General features: G+C 43.5%; 2 protein-coding genes across 3 annotated transcripts; one reads left to right on the forward strand and one right to left on the reverse strand.

Moving 5' to 3' along the window:
* Positions 1 to 2998: 2998 nt before the first annotated feature.
* LOC115145621 (F-box only protein 8-like) lies at positions 2999 to 14138 on the reverse strand. Its single transcript, XM_029687130.2, has 6 exons — positions 13846 to 14138; positions 9747 to 10123; positions 8004 to 8130; positions 7268 to 7386; positions 6959 to 7155; positions 2999 to 3421 (listed from the first exon to the last, which is right to left on the reverse strand). Exons 2-6 carry the CDS (start codon positions 10112 to 10114, stop codon positions 3234 to 3236), a joined length of 999 nt encoding a protein of 332 aa, XP_029542990.2. The 5' UTR covers positions 10115 to 10123; positions 13846 to 14138; the 3' UTR covers positions 2999 to 3233.
* Positions 14139 to 14214: 76 nt separating this feature from the next.
* On the forward strand, positions 14215 to 25859 carry LOC115145619 (centrosomal protein of 44 kDa-like). 2 transcript variants are annotated; one of them, XM_029687129.2, is made up of 11 exons: positions 14215 to 14415; positions 14986 to 15084; positions 18845 to 18992; positions 22003 to 22149; positions 22357 to 22452; positions 22652 to 22804; positions 22935 to 23150; positions 23438 to 23504; positions 23640 to 23758; positions 25568 to 25605; positions 25732 to 25859. In XM_029687129.2, the coding sequence occupies exons 2-11, from the start codon at positions 14993 to 14995 to the stop codon at positions 25778 to 25780; spliced, it is 1125 nt and encodes a 374-aa protein (XP_029542989.2). In that variant the 5' UTR covers positions 14215 to 14415; positions 14986 to 14992; the 3' UTR covers positions 25781 to 25859. The 2 variants fall into 2 exon arrangements, with proteins under 2 accessions (XP_029542989.2, XP_029542988.2); XM_029687128.2 differs by lacking the exon at positions 14215 to 14415 and adding an exon at positions 14422 to 14729.
* The last annotated feature ends 448 nt before the right edge of the window (positions 25860 to 26307 follow it).

The following is a 26307-nucleotide window of genomic DNA, read 5'->3' on the forward strand; positions in this document are numbered from 1 at the left end:
TAATTAGTACGAACATGTGTTTTACTGAAAAAGCTGGAACTAAATGAATGATTAAGGCAATGGATCGTATCATCTAAAGTAGGTTACCAACCATTCAATTGAACCAGTTCTCCATCCAATTTAGCCTAGTATTTGGCATTGCTATGTTTTTTTTCATAGGCCCTGAAATGAGTCTGAGGTAGTCAGATACAGTTGAGTTATATATTCTCCCTCCTTGACATGGTCCCTTGTCTCCCCGCGCTATGGAGAGCTAAAAAGGGGTCAGGGTACACATTGCATCACCACTCTCTAAACCTTCTCAGATTGACCCCTCTCCCATGCAGCTCCAAGGGCCCTGTATCTCTCTGCTGACGGCCCCTGTGATGCTCTTCCTTTTCATTTACAGCACATAAAGCACACTCCGCAAGAGGTCGAGGGTCATGTTGTGTCTGGAGTCGATTTACTGCAGTCTATCTATACACTGACAGGCTCAGATGAACTCTATGGTTAATATATACACTATGGATCGGGGCTTTGAAATGCCGTTTGGTAGTTTTGAGAGCAGTGTTTGAGAGGTGTATATAGGGGACTTAATTCGTAAATATAGCGTACATAGTCAAAGGGTGAATCAGTGATGGTCACAATCTTGAATATCAAAACTTTTGAATATAAAAACATTATGATCACTGTAGAAAGTCACAGCTCAACACAAGGGGAATATTTTCTCAGTTTTATTTGTATACAATCTAGACATGTTTTATTTTCAGTGTTGTCATTCAGCAACCTATCTCAGATGTAAATGGTTTTTGTTAGGCTGTTGAAACAGGAATAGTCTATAAAAATCTCAATCCATAAATCCACACCGGAAACTAAAATGTACATGGAATTGAAGAAAAGGAAAAGTCTGTACTGTCATTTGCTGCTGTTAAACTAGTGTAATTAACATTTCATAAATATTACAATAATAATCTCAAATCACTTAAATTTAAATTCATCATGGAAGTGGAGAACATTAACTGTGCAAAGACTCAGTTTTCTGCATGCAGTCCAGTGCTCATACAAAATGTCAGTGCAAAAACAGGTCTACTTATGCGAGATTTTTTTGTTTTTTGTTAAAATACATAAAAATAAAATATTTTTTAAAATATAAATCTCTATACATGTGCAAATAAAATAAAATCTGGGTTTTAATCAATTGTATGCAATAATTTACCACAGTAGTTATTCTGCTCAGGTTCACATGCCAGTTTGGTTGTCATTTTCAACATTTTGTTTATTGGCACTATAACTAATAATAAAGACTGCGCCTGGCTAAGACAACAGATAGAAAACAAACAGTCCTTCAGATATGTGAGAACTAAAGTGTGATTTTATATATATATATATATATATATATATATATGGGATTCAGAAGACAGCAGTGTGGAGAGAAAACACCCCCTGGTTAAAGTGCTCACTAGTTAGTAATCATTAAAAGAAACAATCTTGTAGTCCTGGGTCACGTGCAATCTACTGAACACTGCATATAGAAATGTCACAAATAGAGCAGACATGATTCCTTATTCTACATGTCAGAGAGGTATGTCTGATCTAGATTACATATTTCTGGACATTTGTAGCAAATAGAATCAAGCCCTTAGAGTCACTGGGGAGAGTTAGGGAGAAAAAGAGTGAGAGGTTGCAGTCATAGAATAGAGATTGACAGGAGATTTAAACATGATAGAGGCATCAGTCCAGAGTCACACACACAAAACAAATCACAAGATAAATGTAGTCCACAAAGGACGGTGGGAAAGATTAACGTTCATATCTGTGGTTTCACTTAGGCTGTTTACATAGGCAGCCCAATTCTAATATTTTTTTCCCTTCACTAATTGGTTTTTTGACAAATCAGATCTAGATGTGAATAGATCGGATTTGATTGGTCCAAAGACCGATGAGTGGAAAAAATGGAATCAGAATTGGGCTGCCTGTGTAAACACAGGCATCGGTGCTAGAGTCAGTGCCTGAATGTGTCCCAAATGCCACCCTATTCCCTACATAGTGCACTGCTTATGACCTGAGCCCTATGGGCCCTGTTCAACTGTTGTGCAACACATAGGCAATAGGATGCCATTTGGGATCCAGCCTGTTTTGAAGGGGTAGAATGCCTGTCAACACAAAAGGATAAAGTAACAGATACACTAACAACTTCATTTATCAACATTACCTATCCCAGCTTGGGCCGAGGTAAAAACTCACTGAACAATTGTCCTCAACTCTGAAACCTATTTTTCCATCAGCAATCAAGAGCTGTATTACCAGTGTTGTGTTCATTAGGCGCCAAATAGAAGAAAATGGATTGCAACATTGAGAAACTAATTGGACTTGTCCAATAAGAAACATTTGTCTTCCGTAGGCGAAAAACGTTTTCAATTTTGCACACTAATTAATACGATCCAGCTGAGATGCATGTAGAGGAGTTCACATTCCCATGGACATTCGAGTATCCACACACATCAATTCAGAGTATGACCCATGGCGATTACTTTACAACTCATAAAATACTTTGGAATGGACGCAAATAGTCCTTTGAAGTTCACTGCTAAAAATAAAAGGATTCCATGTTGTAAATGTGGTTGGATTAATTATTGTTGTGCCTCTTGGAAATTCATATTCATTCCATCCAATTTAATCCAGCTCACAAAGTTAAGGACAAAAATGCAGTGGAGTTTCTACCAGCCCATTAGTCATTCTTTTAAGTTCCTCTAATCGTAAAAAACATTTCAACAAAAACAACATTCATTTAAAAAAAGAAAACCAGAATATTAAACTCAAAACTCATAGTTAGAGTAATTCACAAAACATAATGTGAACCACAACTGCTAATTGTTGCTGTAATAATATTCAGTCCTTGTTCATAGCATATGTTTAACTTCTTCTTGACTTCGTTAACATACTGGAGCTACACTTCTGCGTGGTTAAGCTGGAAGTAGTTGGTTATATGTTCGTATGCTACTTGTGTGCTGAATATACCTGTCTAGCCTGGTCACTTCAGGTGGGCGGGCCAAATCTCTACGCTACCTGGTCTCCATTGGCTCTACAGCCAGAGAACAGATCACCTCCCACCCAGTGTGGAAACAAGCATCATAGCTAGCAGTACAGGAACCTATATTAAGAATGACCAGCAACAACTATTGTCCAAAGTAGTATCCTATATCAGTGCAATCACTGGTTTGTGTATTCACCGACTTCCACTCCTCGTCACTTCCCGGTTAGGCCGCCACGTGGCCGATGAGATAGATGTTATCGTAAAGATGGCCGACAAAGTCCTCGCTGATGTTCTGGGCAGCGTGGCGCGTGTTGCGGATGAACTCGCGTTTGGACATCTTGTTCTTGACGTGCGGGCTGGTCAAGTCTATAGACAGCAGGATGAGCGAGTAGCAGAGCACATACACCGCATCTGAAGAGGAGAGATGGACAGAATGTGAGAGAGGTCAAACAAGTCCCAGCATCCAATGAAGATAAAGTTGTATATCGAGCTGTGGGGGTGGCAGCTAGGCTAGCTGTTAAGAGCATTGGGCCAGTAAAAATAAATAAATATAAATAAAAGTGATGGTGTTTACCTAAAAAACTAGTTTAGACTTAAGATCAATAATGGTGATGGGGCACACACGCCAACAAAATAGATCTTTTTTTTTTTTTATCTTGCTTAGTAATATACATGTATTCAATATATTAGATAGCCCCAATGTTTTAGTTGATGTCTTTCTCAGTCCAACAATACTTTCTCTGTTCATTGTGTGGTCATCACTTGGCTGAGAGGGTGGGTGGGAGTTTAAGAATAAACGACAGGGAGACAGAGCGAAGGGAAGACCAGAAAAGAGCATCAGAACAAGAGAAGGGCAGATAAAGAAAAATAGTTTCATAATGACGCGTCTTCAGAAAAAAAAGAAGAACCACATTCTGAAGTGTGAATAATAGTGCTTTAAGACAAGACGCATAACAGGGAAGGAAAGAGACGTGTCTACTCATATTCTCAGACCTTACAGTGTGGGTATCAGCCCTGGTTCTGGGCAGACTAAGAGGGGTTGAACAGGGGATCTCTTTAGAGTGGGAGAGAGCGAGAGAAAGTGTGAGAGCGTACAATCGCCGCTCTTCCTTTACTGCTCTGCCAATTCTATCGCCAGTAAGTTTATAATAAATCAGCCGGCTTCTCCTCCAGGACGACGCAGAACGGCCGAGAACCACGCCAGATGTTATTACAACGCTGTCCTGTGATTGGCTGGAGCGCTGCCCTCACTCTCCTAACACTTTAAGCCCGTGGGATTATTGTGGCTTTAGGGACCAATGACAGTGTTAGTACAAAGATATCTCACACATTTGATTCATTCAACAAGGACAGGACAACTTGGGTCAAGTGCAACACCAGAGCCCTTAGTAAATTAGAGACATTGTGGGGAGATCAACAGATGAGAGAAGACTTAAAGCCTGTGGGATTTGTTGAGCGTGGACCCAGAGTTAGGAGTTGTTCGACTGTGGCAGAAACTGGCAGGTGGTTGCAAGCGCCGTCAACAGAACAGGCCAGACAGACAGACACAGACACATGATGTCAGGTGTTTACAGTGACATCACCGATTCCTTTTATCTCCTAGTGGAGTAAAGGGCCTTTTACAGTACTTGTGTCTTCTTGGGCTTGGTCCTCTAAAGCGGAGCTACGTCTAGACTGGTTGAATCCATCTGTTGCCAGTACTACAACATCCACTTACCATAGCCGCGGGAATTATCAGGTGCTGAAGCACCCCCTGATCAATCTGAATTAATATATAGTACCAGTAAAAAGTTTGGACACACCTTCTCATTCAAGGGTTTTTCTTTATTTTTTACTATTTTCTACATTGTAGACTGATAGTGAAGACATCAAAACTATGAAATAACACACATGGAATCACGTAGTAACCAAAAAAAATCCAAATATATTTTAGATTCTTCAAAGCCTTTGCCTTGATGACAGCTTTGCATTCTCAACCAGCTTCACGAGGTAGTCACCTGGAATGCTTTTCCAAGAGTCTTGAAGGAGTTTCCACGTATGCTGAGCACTTGTTGGCTGCTTTTACTTCACTCTGCGGTCGAACTCATCCCAAACCATCTCACTTGGGTTGAGGTCGGGTGATTGTGGAGGCCAGGTCATCTGACGCAGCATTCCATCACTTTCCTGCTTGGTCAAATAGCCCTTACAAAGCATGGAGGTGTGTTTTGGGTCATTGTCCTGTTGAAAAACAAATGATAGTCCCACTAAGCCCAAACCAGATGGGATGGCGTATCGCTGCAGAATGCTGTGGTAGCCATGCTGGTTAAGTGGTGTCCTTTAGTATTGGTTTCTTTGCAGCGATTCGATCATGAAGGCTTGATTGACGCAGTCTCCTCTGAACAGTTGATGTTGAGATGTGTCTGTTACTTGAACTCTGAAGCATTTATTTAGGCTACAATTTCTGAGGCTGATAACTCTAATGAACTTATTCTCTGCAGCAGAGGTAATTTTGGGTCCTCATGAAAGCCAGTTTCATCGTTGCGCTTGATGGTTTTTGCAACTGCACTTGAAGAAACTTTAAAAGTTCTTGACATTTTCCAGAATTGACTGACCTTCAGGTCTTAAAATTCTTGCCATAATATGGACTTGGTAGTTTCCGGTGGTCTTCCGGGCCTTTTGGTGTTCCTGAGCTCACCAATGTGTTCTTTCTTTTTAAGAATGTACTAAATAGTTGATTTGGCCACATCTAATGTTTCTCTCTGCTGGGTTTTTCAGCCTAATGATGTCTTCCTGCACGGGCAGTGACAGCTCTTTTGGACTTCATATTGAGGGTTAAGGAGCAACCGATTCCAAATGCAAATGTCACACTTGAAATCAACTCTAGACCTTTTATCTGCTAACCTGTAAATTAACTAATGATGGAATAACACACCCCTGGCCATGGAACAGCTGAGCAGACAAAATGGAGGGACCACATATTCCTACACTATTCACTCATTTTGGATGTAAATACCCTCAAATTAAAGCTCATATTCATTCTTTAATTTCAACTCCAATATGCTGTTGTAGACAGCTAAAATAATAATAATAACATGGTCAATGTCCAAATATTTATCGACTGGACTGTATATATTTTTGTATTTTACACCCTTTTTCTCCCCAATTACAATCTTGTCTCGTCGCTGCAACTAGCCAATGGGCTTGGGGAGGCGAAGGTCGAGTCATGTGTCCTCCGAAAAATGACCCAACTAACCGCACTTCTTAACACATGCCCCCTTAACCTGGAAGCCAGCTGCACCAATGTGTCGCAGGAAACACTGTTCAACTGACGACCGAGGTCAACCTGCAGGCGCCTGGCCCGCCTCAAGGAGTGGCTAGAGTGCGACGAGCCAATTAAAGCCCCCCACCCCCGGCCAAACCCGCCCCTAACCCGGACGACACTGGGACAATTGTGTGCCGCTCTATAGGACTCCCGATCACGGCCGGTTGTGATACAGCCCGGGATCAAACCCGGGTCTATAGTGACATCTCTAGCACTCCTTGTGACCCATCTCTAGCGCTGTGCCACTCAGGAGGCCCATATATTTTTATATAAAAATATACATTTCTCTTACAAAAGTAGTGCGCTGGGCCTTTACTAGTCCTGTATTAGCAGACCGATATAGCACTCTGTAGCGTGGGCAGACGGCTAGATCATCAGCAAAAAAATAAAAATAAATACCCAGCACCCATTGCAGCACCCACACACATCTTGCCTCCAACTCAACACCTGTCAGGACTACAATTCCCATGAATTAATTTATTACTACAATTCCCTCCACTAAACTAAACATCCTGTAGAACTACAACTCCCTCCGCTCACATAGGCTGAATTAACATAACGTGCACCAGAACTACAATCCCCTCCACTCATCCGACTTCCCTAAACACCCTGCAGATTAGAACTAAAACTCCCTGCAGTGCACTGACCTGGGCTGAGACCCACGTCCCGGACCAGGACAGGGTTGCAGGCACAGAAGCGGTGGGAGAACTTGGTGATGAGCGTCTCCAGATATTCTCCCCTCTCCTCTGGGGCGTGGATGTGTCTGAAGAAGTCCCTCAGTGCGTTGGGCAGGAACTGGTTACTGAAGTTGTGCAGCGTGACCAGCTCGTCCAACACATCTCTCCTGCAATGAGAGACAATCCAATAAGAATTTGAAAAAAGCCCAGTGAGAATTAGAGAAAAGCCCAGTGAGAATGAGAGAAAAGCCCAGTGAGAATTCGATGAAGAAAACCCACCTCTCATCTAGGTATACCCTCAGCATCTTCCAGTTGAGCGTGCGAGTGCAGAAAATGAACTTGGCCAGCTCCTTGGGGTGGTCCACCAGTATGCCTTTGGACATGAAGTAACTGATACCCTATTGGAGAGAGAGAGAGTGGATCAACATGAAACATACACAGAGAAAGAGGGATTAGAGGGGGAGAGTAGAGAGAAGAGACTCAGACAGCACCATCTCAGTCCATCACACAGTGGGGCTATCACATGCCCTTTAAGTGGCTGGCCATAGTCAGCCTAATTCACTTAGCGATACAGACAGACCAAATAACGCCATTAGAATGTTCCACAGATTCTAGGGAACCAGGCTTTGACCTGCAGTGACCTCCAAGGCTGTGATGTCTTTCAGAATGCATGCATCAGCAGTAAACAAGTCATTTAGCTGGTAGTCATTTGTCTTCAAGGTGGGCTGAAGTATGGTGGGTGTGATGTGTACTTACTATTTCTAAAATCATAATTATTTTGTGGTTTTCATATACTAGGGAAGGCTGATCTATGCAGAATCAATAACATACAGTGAAAAAAAGCTAATTGGCCAGTATACATCTAGCCAAATCTTATATATAAGGAACTATTTCCCGGAAACAGATTAAGCCGGCTTTATCTACATCCGGGAAACCGGAGTGTTTCAGTGGGGAAGTGGTGCTTTAAAAAGGAGAACGAGGTATTGGGGATAAAGATGCAAAAGAGATGACTTACCTCCTGATGGTTAGCGTTGAACGTCAGACTGCCTTCATCTAGCATCATGTAGAGTCTTCTATATGAGAAGCCATAGGGAAGCCTTCTATTGTAGATGGAACAGTGACCCCATGTGGACTTACACAAACTAGGGCACAGCCAGAGAGAGACCGAGAGCGAGCAAGTCAGGGAACAAGCGAGCGACAGAGAAAAAGGGAGGACTTGCAATTAGAAACACGATCACCCAATCAACTTTTTGAACCATTAAAAAAGCACATTGTCCCACAGAACCTGGTAAATGGTATACCTACTAGTGGCAAGCACCATTTGAATGATTTGTGGACAATTAAAAACATAGATGAATCTGTAATGGCATATCAGGTCCTGTAGCGCACTTCTCATTGGCCGCGTTCACACAGGGAGCCCAATTCTGATATTTTGTCCAATAATTTGTCTTTTGACCAATAACATCAGAACTTTTCACATTTTTTAAAGCTGATTTTATTTGGTCAAAATACCAATTAGTGACATTATTTTTGAATAATTAATTCTGAATGCCCTCTAACTATACTCACCCCTGCCTCCCTTCCTCAGACCCTGTCAGTCTACTACTCACCCCTGTCTCCCTTCCTCAGACCCTGTCAGTCTACTACTCACCCCTGCCTCCCTTCCTCAGACCCTGTCAGTCTACTACTCACCCCTGTCTCCCTTCCTCAGACCCTGTCAGTCTACTACTCACCCCTGCCTCCCTTCCTCAGACCCTGTCAGTCTACTACTCACCCCTGCCTCCCTTCCACAGACCCTGTCAGTCTACTACTCACCCCTGTCTCCCTTCCTCAGACCCTGTCAGTCTACTACTCACCCCTGCCTCCCTTCCTCAGACCCTGTCAGTCTACTACTCACCCCTGCCTCCCTTCCACAGACCCTGTCAGTCTACTACTCACCCCTGCCTCCCTTCCACAGACCCTGTCAGTCTACTACTCACCCCTGCCTCCCTTCCTCAGACCCTGTCAGTCTACTACTCACCCCTGCCTCCCGTCCTCAGACCCTGTCAGTCTACTACTCACCCCTGCCTCCCTTCCTCAGACCCTGTCAGTCTACTACTCACCCCTGCCTCCCTTCCACAGACCCTGTCAGTCTACTACTCACCCCTGCCTCCCTTCCTCAGACCCTGTCAGTCTACTACTCACCCCTGCCTCCCTTCCTCAGACCCTGTCAGTCTACTACTCACCCCTGCCTCCCTTCCTCAGACCCTGTCAGTCTACTACTCACCCCTGCCTCCCTTCCACAGACCCTGTCAGTCTACTACTCACCCCTGCCTCCCGTCCTCAGACCCTGTCAGTCTACTACTCACCCCTGCCTCCCTTCCTCAGACCCTGTCAGTCTACTACTCACCCCTGCCTCCCGTCCTCAGACCCTGTCAGTCTACTACTCACCCCTGCCTCCCATCCTCAGACCCTGTCAGTCTACTACTCACCCCTGCCTCCCATCCTCAGACCCTGTCAGTCTACTACTCACCCCTGCCTCCCATCCTCAGACCCTGTCAGTCTACTACTCACCCCTGCCTCCCATCCACAGACCCTGTCAGTCTCCTACTCACCCCTGCCTCCCATCCTCAGACCCTGTCAGTCTACTACTCACCCCTGCCTCCCATCCTCAGACCCTGTCAGTCTACTACTCACCCCTGCCTCCCATCCTCAGACCCTGTCAGTCTACTACTCACCCCTGCCTCCCTTCCACAGACCCTGTCAGTCTCCTACTCACCCCTGCCAGAGGTACTCGTCGTGGCCCAGGTCCTGCCACACGCAGGATGCCAGACAGAGGTCTGTAGCGTTCAGGTAGGACAGGATGGTGATGCTGAGCTCTGGAGGAAGCATCTCCAGGTCTATGAAACCCTGCTGTTCCTTCCCCCGGCGGGCACGCAGCAGCTGGTAGATGTCTGCCCCTTGGCAGTGCTGGTGAGGTGGCAGGTCGCCCACCATGGGGGAGGGGGGAGCCTGGCCTGGGTTAGCCCCCATCTCCATCCCCAAATCCTGGGGATCTCCGTCAAGGCCAGGTCCAGCGTCCCAGTGCTCTCCGTACTCCTGCTGCAGCTGCTGGTTCCTGGCCACCCTCCACAGCCCCTGACCCATCTGCAGGATCTGGTGTATAGGCAAGACAACACAGGCAGCACAGTCTGCATGCGTCACATAGGGAATAGGTTCCCTCAGGAGGAATATCAAACAGAAGTAGCTCAGTGATCTACTTACTAGGCATTAAATTAGGAAATTCCTGGCTATCCAATCTGGCCTTAAATAGCCATGCACTCTTATAATCTCCACCCGGCACAGCCAGAAGAGGACTGGCCACCACTCAGAGCCTGATTCCTCTCTAGGTTTCTTCCTAGGTTCCTGCCTTTCTAGAGAGTTTTTCCTGTGCACATCTGTATTGCTTGCTGTTTGGGGTTTTAGGCTGGGTTTCTGTATAGCCCTCTGTGACATCTGCTAATGTAAATTACATTTGATTGAGCCAAAGTCCTATTTTAACGATCCAATATAAAAACGGAGGCCATCGTGCTACCTTGTTTAAATGTTTGGGAAACTGGATTACTTGCTGGTTACTTTTGTCACTGGCATGGCAACAGCTGATGGTAGGCATATCTATCTTGGAGTTACCCTGCTATGCTGAGTCACTGAAGGGCTCAGCGGTTGTCACAAAATAGAGAAACATCCGTGACGGGTCAATTTAACCTGCATTCAGACCCTAGCTGTTTGTCCGCAGAAACATTTCAATGATTGCCTCTGCTTTCATGTGTCATCTCGCATACATTAGCCCAATCAAATTAAAGCAATTGCTTCCTCAAAGTGCACTCTGGAACAGTCTCTGTAAGGGGTCGAGGCAGATTCTAATGTGACTTTGCACAACAAGCTATTTTGAAATATACTGAACAAAAATATAAATGCAACAATTAACGATTTTACTGAGTTACAGTTCAAAATGAAATTAGTAAAATTTAATTAATAATTTAGGCCCTAATCTATGGATTTCACATGATTGGGCAGCAGTGCAGCCATGGGTGGGCACAGGCCCACCCACTGGGGAGCCAGACCAGGCCAATCAGAATATGTTGTCCCCCACAAAAGGGCTTTATTACAGACAGAAATACTCCGAAGTTTCTATCCCGCAGGTGAAGAAGCCTGGATGTGGAGGTCCTGGGCTGGCGTGGTTACACGTGGTCTGCGGTTGTGAGGCCGGATGGACGTACTGCCAAATTCTCAAACAACGTTGGAGGTACAGAAAATAACATTAAATTCTCTGACAACAACTCTGGTGGATATTCCTGCAGTCAGCATGCCAATTGCACGCTCCCTCAAAACTTGAGACATCTGTGTTATTGTGATGTGACAAAACTGCACATTTTATAAATGTATTTTATTGTCCCAAACACAAGGTGCACCTGTGTAATGATCATGCTGTTTAATCATCTTCTTGACATGCCACATCTGTCAGGTGGATTAATTATCTTGGCAAAGGATAAATGCTCACTAACAGGGTTGTAAACACATTTGTGCACAAAATGTCAAATAAATAAGCTTTTTGTGTGTATGGAAAATGTCTGGGATCTTGTATTTCAGCTCATGGAACATGGGACCAACAATTTACATGTTGCGTTTATATTTTGGTTCAGTGTAGTTACTATATGCATCAAGCCTGCTCTCTCCATCTTTACCCTTATAATCCTTTGGCCAGGAACAACTATCTTACCCCTTCCATTTATAGCCAACTAAACCTTTACCCCATCAGACAGGGGACAGTGCAACTGAGGCAAGGCCTAAACCATTTAGCCTGCTATCACTTACCCTCCATAATGCCAGCTATGGGCCTGATTGACAGATTGACGTGGTATTATATTATAAACCAGAAGTAGCCTCAGTTAACCCGCTAGGTGACATGCATTCAACTCTCTCCGACTCTCCTGTCAGTCAGTGAATGGGTTTGTAGCTTAATTTCTAATTCTTGTGTTTTTGTCACGTTTGTTTCCCCTTTTTTCTCATTTAACTTGCATTGTTCGGAAAGAGCTTGTGAGTAAGCATTTCACTACACCTAGTCGGCATGTGACAAATAACATGTCAGACAGTTTACACTACAGACACTCTTCTCTCTTGTAATAGCATCTTAGAATGGTTCAGAGCTGAATCATAGCCTGGTCCCAGATTTGTTTGTGCCATCTTGCCAATTCCTGTGGTGATTGTTAAGACAGCCCAAACACATCTGGGATCAGGCTAGAATCTTCCATCCCTGTCACTACAGCTGAATCTCAATTCCAGCCTATTTAGCCTAACCACTGCTCGGAATTCCTCACATGTTCTCAATTCTCTGTTTCCCATGTGATGTGGGCATGCTCCTAGGCTGCTTGTCGCTCCATTGCTGCAATGCCATTGCACTTGTTATTCAGCATTCCCTGCTTGCTGCTGGAGCATTACGACTGTAGGCTGCTCAAAAAACACACTGGGGAATGTCTTAATGCTACAATATATGTAACTTTTTGGGCAAGCTGACCAAATCCAAAGAAATGTGTGTTCTAGATATGTCAGTCTCATTGAAAGCATGTCTAAAAAGTGGTAGGTATGTTCTTTGTAAGCTATGTCCATTATTCCCGTTATGTTTATTTTTTTTGCATCTTTTACTTTTGTACACAAGCTTCAAACAGCTGAAAACACACTATTTTTGGATATGGAAAACATATTTCACAGCGGTTTAGACGGTACAATGATTCTCTACACTGACGGATTATTTTGTCACAAACTGAAATTAGGCAGACTATTAGAATTCTAGCAACCAGGAAAAGGCAGAGCTATTTCTGCATGTTGCATCTTTAAAGTTGACACGAGTCTACTGGTTATATGGTGAGAGGGTTACTGTAGGTCATAGATGTTTCTAGACATGTAGGCTAAGACTAGGTCTAGATACATAGCCTAAACTGTTTGGATTAGTTCAACTGACCTAAAGGTGTATTTGTTCAAATGTGGATTGATGTCTTACAGTCATACTTATGACAGCCTAGCTTGCTGGTCAATTATTTTAAGCATTATTTTAAGCAAATAATTCAGTAGTTAAAAAAAAAAAAACTTGCACTCATTTAAAAGGAGAGAAAGCACAGTGCGTGGTGTGATCACATTGGCTGAATTGATGTATTGCGAATGCACAGGACAGGCATATGGTTGGTCTACATTGGTAGTTGGTTCATGGGGTGAGGCATTCAAATTAGGTGGGTTTGGGGGTGTTTTAACTGAATCTGGTGATCGCAAACATATCATTTGAGTTTAAAATGAGCAACTATCTACAGTGGGTTTTGACTCCTTCGTGATGGAAAAACCGGTGGTAGTCTACCTGTACATGCGTGTACGGAGAATGTTGTACCAAATGGTCTGTGTACAGTCAATAAAGTGACGCACAATACATTCCGAGAAATCATTCTGATCAGCTGCCTACTGAATGTACAATCTTTAACAAACTAATGCAAACGTTTCGCTAGTGAGAAGGACATTCATGCATACCTGTAGTCATGTAATAAGAAGTCTCTTGGTAAACAGAGGGACCATACTCTGTCAAGCACTAGAGTTATGTGCCCCATCGTCTGTTGACGTTTGCCTAATTCAGTAATTGGATAAACTGTCAGACAGTAGTGGGCTGGAAACACGTTCAGCGTCTTGTTGGAAACAACATCAAACTTGAAGTTATGTTCGGCAACTGATAGATAATGTCACTATCAAGCTAGATTGACCTAAAGCCCTCGCCTTTCTTCAATATAATTATACAAGCCAACCAGCCATTGGGAGGCTCGTCTTGTCAATGACAGACCATCCTAACCAGCGCCACCTACCTGAATTGTATGAAAGATTGTACCGCCGCCGCGACGTATACACAGTCCAGAACGTAAACAACTTCGGTGGGAATAGTTTTGGGTCTTCTACCGGTAACCAGATGCTCCCATCTCCGTTAAATGCTGGCCAAAAACACCCACTCTCGTCGCTGTTGTAGAGAAAAACTGCTCTCAAAGTGACAACAGGCCTAATCTGCCCCTATCACTCAATATAAGGCTTCTTCAACTCCTCATTTCGCCCTCCTCTTTTTACACGCACTGTTGTCTGGTTTGACGTTTCGCGTGTTATTGGTGGAAATGACGTAGCTGTAACTGAGTAAATCTATCTAACGATTGTGATTGGTACTTAACTATGACCCAAGAGGATGCTTTTGCGGCACAGTCGATAGCGCGCCGGACCTGGGGCTCGAAGGTCGAGGGTTCGAGACCTGCTCCCTGCTGTTTCATTACAATATTTCATTTTTTTTGTTTAAAAAAGTATTATTCTAGTAAAAAGGTCGGCCTACACAAGAGCAGTCTAACGAATCTAATGAAATCCATTTGACTTTTTTTCTTCTAACACATTAAAAGGTAGCTAATCAGAATAATTATGTTTTGCTTTCAAATACAGACAGTAAAGACGACGTTTTTACATGGATTTAGTTAGTTCAGCTTGTTTCATAAGTCGTCGTCAGTTTTCCATCGACATTAAAACCAGAAGTCTACAAACTTCTTTTACCGCCATCTAGCTACGAATGTGCTCTTATGAATATTTCTTCTAGTTTTTCTGATTCACTTATCATGGCAACCAATCGCGGCAATTATGTTATTTACCCGGGCAAAACAAACTAAATACACGTCCAGCTAGCTAACCAATTTGGCTAGCACTTCTACTCAAATTTAAGGTAATGTATTATATTTTGTGCGTGGTATGTTTCAGTAACTGCAACAACGAGTCACCTCAACAAAAACTAACGTTCGCCTATAACAGCAAGTAACTTGCTGCCAAGCTGTGTTGGTAGCTAGCCAACATGTAATGGTAACGTTACATAGCTATATTGTTTATGTTAGTTAGCTAGATTGTTTTATCCATTCGTTGTAAAAGAGTTAATGGAAGAATTGTTGTGGTAACGTTACCTGTCTGTCATTTGCATCTTCAAGGTCCGCAATGATGTCAACCGGTGATTTGAAAGGATGTCTTCGGAAGCTGGATGCTCAACTACGGGCATTGAAGTACCCAAGAGAGGTCGACTATAATGGGTATGTTAGCTAGGTCATGGATAAAAATTGGGCCAGTGCTAACTAAACAATTGTGCCACGTTCCCAAACTTTTTAAGGGAAGGAGCCAGTTTATACAATCTGTCGGCACCTGTGTTGTGTTTGTTCAGTTGATAGCCACATGATGGCTCCACTATTCAGTCTTAGTTGCATTGCAGGAGCTGTATGAACATTTGTGTCACTTTTACTTGCTTACATTGGAGATATACATCCCCCATATATCCCCCCCATTCTGATATATAGTGAGCTCAGTGACCATTTTTGTTGTTTAGCTTTGTACTCCAGCACCTGATTTGACCATCAGGTATTCCAAGACACTTTGGATTTGAAATGATACAATGATTGAGTTTAAAGTGCAGACTGTCAGCTTTAATTTGAGGGTATGAACCATTTAGAAACGACAACACTTTCTGTACATATTCCCTCCATTTTTGCTATCATTATTAGATAGATCTGAATGAATTGTGAATAATGATGAGTGAGAAAGTTAGATGCACAAATATCATACACTCCCAAAATGCTAATATCCCCTGTTATACTAACCTCTCCCATTAGAATGTCTTGGGGGATGATATTTGTGAGTCTAACTTTCTCACTCACTCACTTGTCTAAAATACTTTTGGTCCCCTGAAATGTGGGTCTATATGAAATTACCCTCAAATTAAAGCTAACAGTCAGGATTTGACTATGAAGTTCAAATGCAAAGTATTGGAGTACAGAGCCAAAACAACAAATGTGTCACTGTCCCAATACTATACCAAACATTAAGTATACCAAACATTAAGAAAACCTTCTTAATACGGAGTTGCCCTCAGAGCCTCAATTCATCGGGGCATGACTCTACAAGGTGTCAAGCGTTCCACAGGGATGCTGGCCCATGTTGACTCTACAAGGTGTCAAGCGTTTCACAGGGATGCTGGCCCATGTTGACTCTACAAGGTGTCAAGCGTTTCACAGGGATGCTGGCCCATGTTGACTCTACAAGGTGTCAAGCGTTCCACAGGGATGCTGGCCCATGTTGACTCCAATGCTTCCCACAGTTTTTTTCAAATTGGCCTGATGTCCTTTGGGTGGAGGACCTGTCTTGATACACACAGGAAACTGTTGAGTGTGAAAAACCCAGCAGTGTTGTAGTCCTTAACAAAAACTGGTGCGCCACACACCTACTAACATACCCCGTTAAAAGGAACTGAAATATGTTTGATTGGTGGAGTGCTCCTTCTGGAAGGTTCTCCCATCTCTGTCAGTGACCATTGGGTTCTTTGTCACCTCCTTGACCAAGGCCCTTCTCCACAGATTGCTCAGTTTGGCTTGGCGGCCAGCTCTAGGAAGAGTCTTGGTGATTCCAAACTTTTTCCATTTAAGAATGATGGAGACCATTGTGTTCTTGTGGACCTTAAATGCTGCAGACATTTTTTTGGTACCCTTCCCCAGATCTGTGCCTCGACACAATCCTGTCTCGGCTTTCTAAGGAAAATCTATTCGACCTCATTGCTTCGTTTTTGCTCTGACATGGACTGTCAACTGTGGGACCGTATATAGGCAGGTGTATGCCTTTCCAAATCATGTCCAATCAATTGAATTTACCACAGGTGGACTCCAATCAAGTTGTAGAAACATCAAGGGTGATCGATGGAAACAGGATGCACCTGAGCTCAATTTCAAGTCTCATAGCAAAGGGTCTGAATACTTACAGTATGTAAATAAGGTATTCCTGTTATTTATTTTGAATAAATTCGCAAACATTTCTACATTTTGCTTTGTCATTATGGGGTATTGTATGTAGATTTCGGATCATTTTTAAATTTAATCCATTTTGGAATAAGGCTGTAACATAACAACGTGGAAAAAGTCAAGGGGTCTGAATACTTTCCGAAGGCACTGTACATACTCACTCCCCGGGCAGTTTATTAGCTACACCTGTCTAGTACTGGGTTGGACACCCTCTTGCCTCCAGAATACACTGAATTCTTCGGGGCATGGATTCTACAAGTCGGAAACGTTACACATTGATGTTGGTACATGCTGACGCGATGGCGTATGCTGTTGCTGCAGATTGGAAGGCGGTACACCACTGCAACCAGCCTGTGCTGTTGACACCAGGCAGGGTCCATAGACTCTGCCATCAGTATGACGCAACATCCCATCTGGTTTGGGCTTAGTGGGACTATCATTTGTTTTTCAACAGGACAATAACCCAAAACACCTCCATGCTGTGTAAGGGCTATTTGACCAAGAAGGAGAGTGATGGAGCGCTGCATCAGATGACCTGGCCTCCACAATCACCTGACCTCAACCCAATTGAGATGGTTTGGGATGAGTTGGACTGCAGAGTGAAGGAAAAGCAGCCAACAAGTGCTCAGCATATGTGGGAACTCCTTCAAGACTGTTGGAAAAGCATTCCAGGTGAAGCTGGTTGCGAGAATGCCGTGAGTGTGCAAAGCTGTCCTCAAGGCAAAGGGTGGCTACTTTGAAGAATCTCAAATATAAGAAATATTTTGATTTGTTTAACACTATTTTTGGTTACTACATGATTCCATATGTGTTATGTCATAGTTTTGATTTCTTCACTATTATTCTACAAATATTCTACATATTAACCATCCATGCAGTATCTAAGAATGTTTTGGGCAGACGAGACCTTGAAGGAGAGGCAGGTGTGCATATGGTAGCATTTCTCATGATTTAACATTTTGTTCCACCATAAGCCTAATTTCCGATGATCTCGTTGTTGATGAGCATATCTGACCAGGTCTTTATCCAGGTTGTGGGGTCACTGATTTCTATGGCCTTTGTCCATTACAATCTATTTGGCTTGAAAGTGCCAACACATTGCAAGTGTGATGACATATGGAACTTGTGATGAATTAAGAATGACAATTTAGGCTAGAATGAATATTATCAACAGTCTGTATGATGTTCTTGCGTGCTATAGGCAAACCTGCTCTGTAGTGTAGGATAAGGTCACGAGACTGAATGTGTCCCAAATGGGACCCTATTCCCCAGATAGTGCACTATTGCGTGCTATTGGCTCTGTTTAGAAAAAAAAGTGCACTATTTAGGGTGCTATTTGTGACGAAGACTAAATGATTTGGCTTGAAGACAGACTAAACATATGTAGTCCTATAAACATCCAGATTGGGGCTGTAGTCACGGGTACAGTTCATGGTCTGGGTTTGTTTTGAAGTCTCCAGCAGGCGGCAGAGGGGGTTGTACGGAGCCCTGCTTGACGATAACTCTGTTTGTAAACATGCTTTACATTAACCAGCCGTGGGTCCCCCTCTGACGAGGACCCCCAGTCTGCACATCTGATGAGCAGGGAAGAAGTGATTCCTTTTGAAGTGAAGAGCATCAAACACAATATGCTTGTGGGGAATTTAAAAAATGATGTGGCTCAAATACAATTTTCTGTGGATGTGAGACAATTTAAATCAGAAGACAAATATTTTTTTTAATCGAACTCGTTTGGGTTCCATTGATGTCAAAATGTGTGTTGGGCTGCGTTTAGACGGGCAGCTCAATTCTCATATTTTTTCCCACTAATTGGTCTTGACCAATCACATCAGATCTTTAGCAGAGCTGATCTGATTGGTCAAAAAGCATATTTTTTTTGTTGTTGAAAAATTGGTCTACCTGTCTGAACAGAGCATTATTGTCATATATTTTTAGGCCTAAATGATACTAATACATATGAAAACAGTAGTACACATTGTAAAACACAATCTATGCTTTATCTCTACAGCTTGGCCAAAGGGGATCCTTCTGCCTTTCTCCCCATAGTGAGTTATGCATTCATCTCCTATTCACCACACCTTGCTGAACACCTGGTGCGCTTCGGAGTGGAACTCACTGGGAAGAACGACCTACGTTTTATCGAATGCATCTACAAGGTAAATCCACACATTGATTCTATTGTGTTCTTTACATTTTGTTTTATATATTAAGGGTAATGATGTACAGTACCTGTCAAAAGTTTGGACACCTACTCATTCAAGGGTGTTCTTTATTTTGACTGTTTTACACAATATAGAATAATAGTGAAGACATCAAAACTATGAAATAACACACATGGAATAATGTAGTAACCAAAAGAGTGTTAAACAAATCAAATTATATTTTCGATTCTTCAAAGTAGCCTGGACTCGAACCCAGAATCTCTAGTGGCACAGCGATGCACTGCCTTAGACCACTGCGCCACTCGGGAGGCCCATGGCTGGTAAACTCTAATGAACTTATCCTCTGCAGCAGAGGTAATTCTGGGTCTTCCTTTCCTGTGGCGGTCCTCATGAGAGCCAGTTTCATCATAGTGCTTGATTGTTTTTGCGACTCCACTTGAAGAAACGTTCAAAGTTCTTCAATTTTTCCAGATTGACTGACCTTCATGTCTTACAGTAATGATGGACTGTCATTTCTCTTTGCCTATTTGAGCTGTTATTGCCATAATATGGACTTGGCCTTTTATCAAATAGGGTTATCTTCTGTATACCAACCCTATCTTGTCACAACACTACTGATTGGCTCAAACGCATTCCAAGAGTGTGCAAAGCTGTCATTAAGGGTAGCTACTTTGAAAAATGTCAAATATAAAATCTACATTGGTTACTACATGATTCCATATGTGTTATTTCATAGTTTTGATGTCTTGACAATTATTCTACATTGTAGAAAATAGTAAAAACTAAGAAAAACCCTTGAATGAGTAGGTGTGTCCAAACTTTTGACTGGTACTGTAGGTTAACATGTTTTCGTGATATAGCCTTAGTATTTAAGGCTCATCATGCACAGTGGAGGGATTTTACTCCATAGGTCTCAATTAGTATGGTAGGAAGAAGACGCTGAGCGTAATACTAGAACACTGTGTTTTAAACAAACATCTTTTGTGATGAAATCATGTTTTTGAATGTATCCCCACCCCCCCCCTGCAGCAATCCCACATCCTGACCTAGACCTACCCGTTTGAGAAACACATTGGCATCACTCCCCAGTTGACTGTATTATCTCCCAGGCTCGTTCCTTCATGCCCTCCCCATGATTTAATGCTCTGTTCATTCACTGCGTGCTGGGATCTTTCCTGGGTCCTACTTTTCCACTTTTCCCCACCACCGCTCTCCCCATGTGGCCCCATGCAGTGTCGTCTCCCTAACACGGAACAGTTTCTCCCAATAGCAGGGACTCCCCTCTAGATCCCCTCTCTCATACATCAGTTATCGTCGTAATGGTTCAAAATGGCAAAGTGTTTCCAGTTGTTTCCTCACAGGCACTCGCACACTGTGACTTCAGTTTATTCCTTGGAGTCTCCTGAGGCCAACGGCTGTCTACCCAGGCACTCTGCTGTGGTTTAACCCCTCCACGCTTGAGCTGAACCGCAATATTTCCCCCTAATACACACACATGGAAGACATTGGCATTGCATCACTCACTACCAATAAAGTCCTTTTGAAACAGTGCAGGATTTCTTCTGTAGAAGTGAAAGGTAGGCTGCATGTGGGATTCCTTTTCATTCCTGTGGTACCCAAATGACATGAATGGAGTCTTAAAGTAGTCTAGGAATTCCATTAATTCTTATCTATGGGAAATGGTATTGGCCTCCACTGTCGGAATTCCTTTTTTCATGATATTGTGCTTGGTCAGGTCAAGGCTAAGCCATTTCCTTCATCTCACGTTCTAATATTACAGCTTCTCTCTCATCACAACCAACCGAGGACTTGGAAGGAATGACTTGTGTAAATGGATCAGGGGTTTTTCAGTCTTTTTGTTGAGGCTGTACTATAGCCTCTGTTAACCCTGCTATCAGAACCAGAAGGGTTTTCACTGAGCGGGCCCTGATCGGCAGCATCTTTATTTAACACACACTCTGGTGTTTCCTTCCAGCTGGCAACCGGTGGTCGGCAGCACAGCGTCCTTGAGCAATTATGTTTTATAAAGTCTTACATGAAATCCTGATTCCTGCGGTGAACACAGGAACTCCATGTTGGTCTAAGTTCTCATCTCGGATCAGACTCCCCTCTTCTGTTCTCTGAGCGCTGAGGCCGCAGGCGAGCTATCTGACTCTCACAGCATCGGTTCATTTTCGCGAGAGAGGAGAGGGAGACCGAAAAGGACAAGGAAGAGCGAGACCCTCTGTGCGATGGCTGGCGCCCAGTCACTGCTTCGCTTTGCTGGCACACACACACACACACACACACACACACACACAAAAATATGGGAGACAGATTGGGCTGACACCAGCAGCATTTCATACAGAAGAAATGCAGAGAGGAGACAAGCCATTTGCTCTGCGTTATAGTCGGTGACCTCCTGTCATACCTACTGCCATCTTTCCCTGAACTCATGTCAACTATAGTGAGTTTTACAATTATCAGTAGAATGTTTGGATTTGTCATATGTGTTCCAGCTCCTATTATTCCCTTTTCACGTGAATTAAGTGTATCGAGGCAAGGGATACACATCATATTTTGGAAGGGAAAACAAACTCCATATACTTTTAAAGTGATTACAACCAAATGGAAACTGTAGAAAATATCATGGATCTACATTTATACTGTTTCTTGACTGTCCAGCTTACTAATAATCATTCAAATGTAACCTAGACAGTCGGGTAGCATCGAAAATTGCATAAGCATTGGATTACAGGACAATTTCTTTGCACGTTTTGATGGTGAAGAAATGAACACATTTTCAGTGCGACCCTCTGGACCTTCTTGAAGAACGAATGTGGCCCCCTAAAACCCCTGTACCAGATACTTTGCAATGTGATCTTCAATGACAATTCAATGAATATTGTTTTGATCTTTGCATTTTTTACTGTTTGAATGAAGAAAACATGGTGTATTTTTGATTTGAAAAAATGTTTAGCCGTGTGTGTGTGTGTCATACTGTCTATTGTTCACCCACATCTAGGTACTGCGGGATCTCTTCCACTACAAACCTGTCCTGACCAAGCAGCAGTTCCTCCAGTTTGGCTTTGCAGAAAGAAAGACCTGCATCCTCTGTGATGTCATCGCCTTCGCCCTGCAGAAACACAAAGAGCTCAGCAAAGGCAATAAGGTCAGTCTGTCTCCCTCAGCTTTGACGAGCCTCGAGAAAAGCGACACGTGTCATCAACGACATGATAATGATGACACGGTATTCACGGTTCAATTAACTATTGCACCCTCTTGATCAGACCATGTCTGTATTGTAGTAGAGAATGTGTTCTCAGTAGCCTACCTGGTAAAAGAAAAAGTTCATTTATTGCATCTGTGTGTGTTGCAGCCAAAGCCGAGAGCTCGTTTTCAGGCCTCGAGTTCAGACTCCAAAAGTGAGGCTCTCCCATTTCAGGCTGAAACAATGAACCCCATGGCCACCACAGTAAGTCTTTGCCAAGGACATGACAGTGTAGACCAACAGACCTGTTCAGCTCTCTACACTTTATCAAAGAGGCCTGAGCTAGCCTAGTTAAGTAAAGGTCAAAGAAAACATTTTAAAATTATAAAATAGTCCATTGTGACGCTGCATGAGTACATGGCCCGGCCTTAACATGACTAGGTGAGATGGTTCTTTCCCACAGTTGTCCCTAAGCAGGCCACTAGTGGAGAGACACATTGGTGGTGACTCCTGGCGCTCCTCTAGTAGAACCTCAGATATTGAAGAGTCTGAGGAAGAGGAGGAGGGGCTGGGACTGGAGGAGGTCCAGAACCAAGCACCTACAGTCCCTCAAACAGTGAGTACCAGCATACTTCTCCACAATATAAGCACAGACACACACACAGCCTTTCTCTCTGTAACACACATCACTAAAGTGACACAACACACACACACACACACAGACTGGATTGTGACCACCCTTCCAGGACCTGGTGGTGGAGGGGAGGCTGGCAGTGCTGGAGGCCCAGCTGTTGCAGGTCCAGACCCGGCTGGGGGGGCTCTCGGCCCTGGAGCAGAGGCTGGAGCTTCTAGAGAAGGCCTCGGCCGGGAGGATCACTATAGACAAGCACCAGTGGGAGAACCTGGAGAGCAGAGTGCTACTGCTGGAGACCAGACTGACCTTCTCCACAGCCACAGCCCAGGTAGGCTCTTTGTGTGTGTGTCCCTATCCACTGCAAAGGGATTCTTGGATACTGTGTGTCTGCACCACATGTGTCAGCCATGGCCCAGGTAGGAAGGGATCTCTACACCACATCTGTCCGATCTGGAGACTCTTCTAAAGAACTCTCCGTACCTCTATCCAATGACAAGTAGAAGCAGATGTTGAACTAATGATGTCAGTCCATTCCAGAATGTCTACTGTATCTCTGTTTGCTGATTAAAGATGCAAAAATGTACAGCTTTCAAGGTTGTTTTTTTTCCCCTCTAGGAGTCGTCGTCACTTATCAATGGAGGTTGGAGTCATCACGTGGTGGATAATGCAACAGAAGTCACGGGTTGGAACTGATTTTGACAATAAAAGTATCTTAGATATTGATGAAGCCATCGTATACAACAACTGAAATACAGTAATAGAAAGATCAAATTCCCAGTGTGATAAAAGTTAAACTGATGCTCACATACCCTTACAGAGTCAAGACCCAGTCCTCCAGAGAGCCTCCTACACAACTCTGGCTGTGAGCGTCCTCAGTCCTCCACCCCTTCCGCAAGCTATCCCATCACCCCCTGTGTGACAACGGCACCCCCAGAGGTAATGGCAGATATTATGTGTGTGTGTGTATATATATATATATATATACTGCTCTAAAAAAATAAAGGGAACACTTAAACAACACAATGTAACTCCCAAGTCAATCACACTTCTGTGAAATCAAACTGTCCACTTAGGAAGCAACACTGATTGACAATAAATTTCACATGCTGTTGTGCAAATGGAATAGACAACAGGTGGAAATTATAGGCAATTAACAAGACACCCCCAATAAAGGAGTGGTTCTGCAGGTGGGGACCACAGACCACTTGTCAGTTCCTATGCTTCCTGGCTGATGTTTTGGTCACTTTTGAATGCTGGCGGTGCTTTCACTCTAGTGGTAGCATGAGACGGAGTCTACAACCCACACAAGTGGCTTAGGTAGTGCAGCTCATCCAGGATGGCACATCAATGCGAGCTGTGGCAAGAAGGTTTGCTGTGTCTGTCAGCGTAGTGTCCAGAGCATGGAGGTGCTACCAGGACACAGGCCTGTACATCAGGAGACTTGGAGGAGGCCGTAGGAGGGCAACAACCCAGCAGCAGGGCCGCTACCTCCGCCTTTATGCAAGGAGGAGCAGGAGGAGCACTGCCAGAGCCCTGCAAAATGACTTCCATCAGGCCACAAATGTGCATGTGTCTGCTCAAACGGTCAGAAACAGACTCCATGAGGGTGGTATGAGGGCCCGACGTCCACAGGTGGGGGTTGTGCTTACAGCCAAACACCGTGCAGGATGTTTGGCATTTGCCAGAGAACACCAAGATTGGCAAATTCGCCACTGGCGCCCTGTGCTCTTCACAGATGAAAGCAGGTTCACACTGAGCACATGTGACAGAGTCTGGAGACGCCGTGGAGAACGTTCTGCTGCCTGCAACATCCTCCAGCATGACCGGTTTGGCGGTGGGTCAGTCATGGTGTGGGGTGGCATTTCTTTGGGGGGGCCCACACAGCCCTCCATGTGCTCGCCAGAGGTAGCCTGACTGCCATTAGGTACCGAGATGAGATCCTCAGACCCCTTGTGAGACCATATGCTGGTGCGGTTGGCCTTGGGGTCCTCCTAATGCAAGACAATGCTGGACCTCATGTGGCTGGAGTGTGTCAGCAGTTCCTGCGAGAGGAAGGCATTGATGCTATGGACTGGCCCGCCCGTTCCCCAGACCTGACTCCAATTGAGCACATCTGGGACATCATGTCTCGCTCCATCCACCAACAGACTGTCCAGGAGTTGGCGGATGCTTTAGTCCAGGTCTGGGAGGAGATCCCTCAGGAGACCATCCACCACCTCATCAGGAGCATGCCCAGGTGTTGTAGGGAGGTCATACAGGCACGTGGCCACACACACTACTGAGCCTCATTTGGACTTGTTTTAAGGACATTACATCAAAGTTGGATCAGCCTGTAGTGTGGTTTTCCACTTTAATTTTGAGTGTGACTCCAGATCTCCATGGGTTGATAAATTTGATTTCCATTGATAATTTTTGTGTGATTTTGTTGTCTGCACATTCAACTATGTAAAGAAAAGTATTTAATAAGAATATTTCATTCATTCAGATCTAGGATGTGTTATTTTAGTGTTCCCTTTATTTTTTTGAGCAGTGTATTTTTATATTTGGGCTGGATTCAATCAGTAGCATCGTGAAAGATCCACGTTATAGGTCGATTGAATTTTTAAATGCAATGTTCGAGGAGACTTCGTTCACGGTAATCTCTGCATGTGCCGAAATTACCTTAGAATTTTTACGTGGATCTTCCACAATACAGATTAAATCAATCCCTTTGTTTTTCATTCATTCTTGACTCATTTTCTATAGGAGAATATGAAAGAGAGATTGGAAAGGATAGCCAACATGTAAGTACTGTAGATCTATGTTGTGTTCCCTCTGTTAACCAAGGCCAATACACCATCTACTGTATATAAAATAATACTCCATTTATGTTTAACTTCATTACGTTTTGTTCTTCTCCTTTGTTTTAGGATGAAAGACACTTCCAGCCTTTTAAGAAGTATAGAACCCTCAATGTAAATTCAGACTTAATATGTATTTTTGTTATTGATCTCTGGATTAGTATGCGAGTGATGAATAAAATAATCATGGAAAAATATCGACTTGTGTTCACAATCCATTATATAGAGTACCAGTCAAAAGTTTGGACACACATACTCATTAAAGGGTTTTTCTTAGTTTTTACTATTTTCTACATTGTAGAATAATAGTGAAGACATCAAGACTATGAAATAACACATATGGAATCATGTAGTAACCAAAAAAGTGTTAAACAAATCAAAATATTTTAGATTCTTCAAAGTAGCCACCCTGGCATTATCCCAACCAGCTTCATGAGGTCGTCACCTGGAATGCATTTCAATTAACAGGTGTGCCTTGTTAAAAGTTCTTGTGAAATTTCTTTTTGAGCCAATCAGTTGTGTTGTGACAAGGTAGGGGTGGTATACAGAAGATTGCCCTATTTGGTAAAAGAAAGTCCATATTATGGCAATAACCGCTCAAATAGGCAAGGAGAAATGAGTCCATTACTTTAACACATGAAGGTC

This window comes from Oncorhynchus nerka, linkage group LG18 (assembly GCF_034236695.1).
Source record: "Oncorhynchus nerka isolate Pitt River linkage group LG18, Oner_Uvic_2.0, whole genome shotgun sequence".
In the NCBI taxonomy this organism is placed as follows: domain Eukaryota; kingdom Metazoa; phylum Chordata; class Actinopteri; order Salmoniformes; family Salmonidae; genus Oncorhynchus; species Oncorhynchus nerka.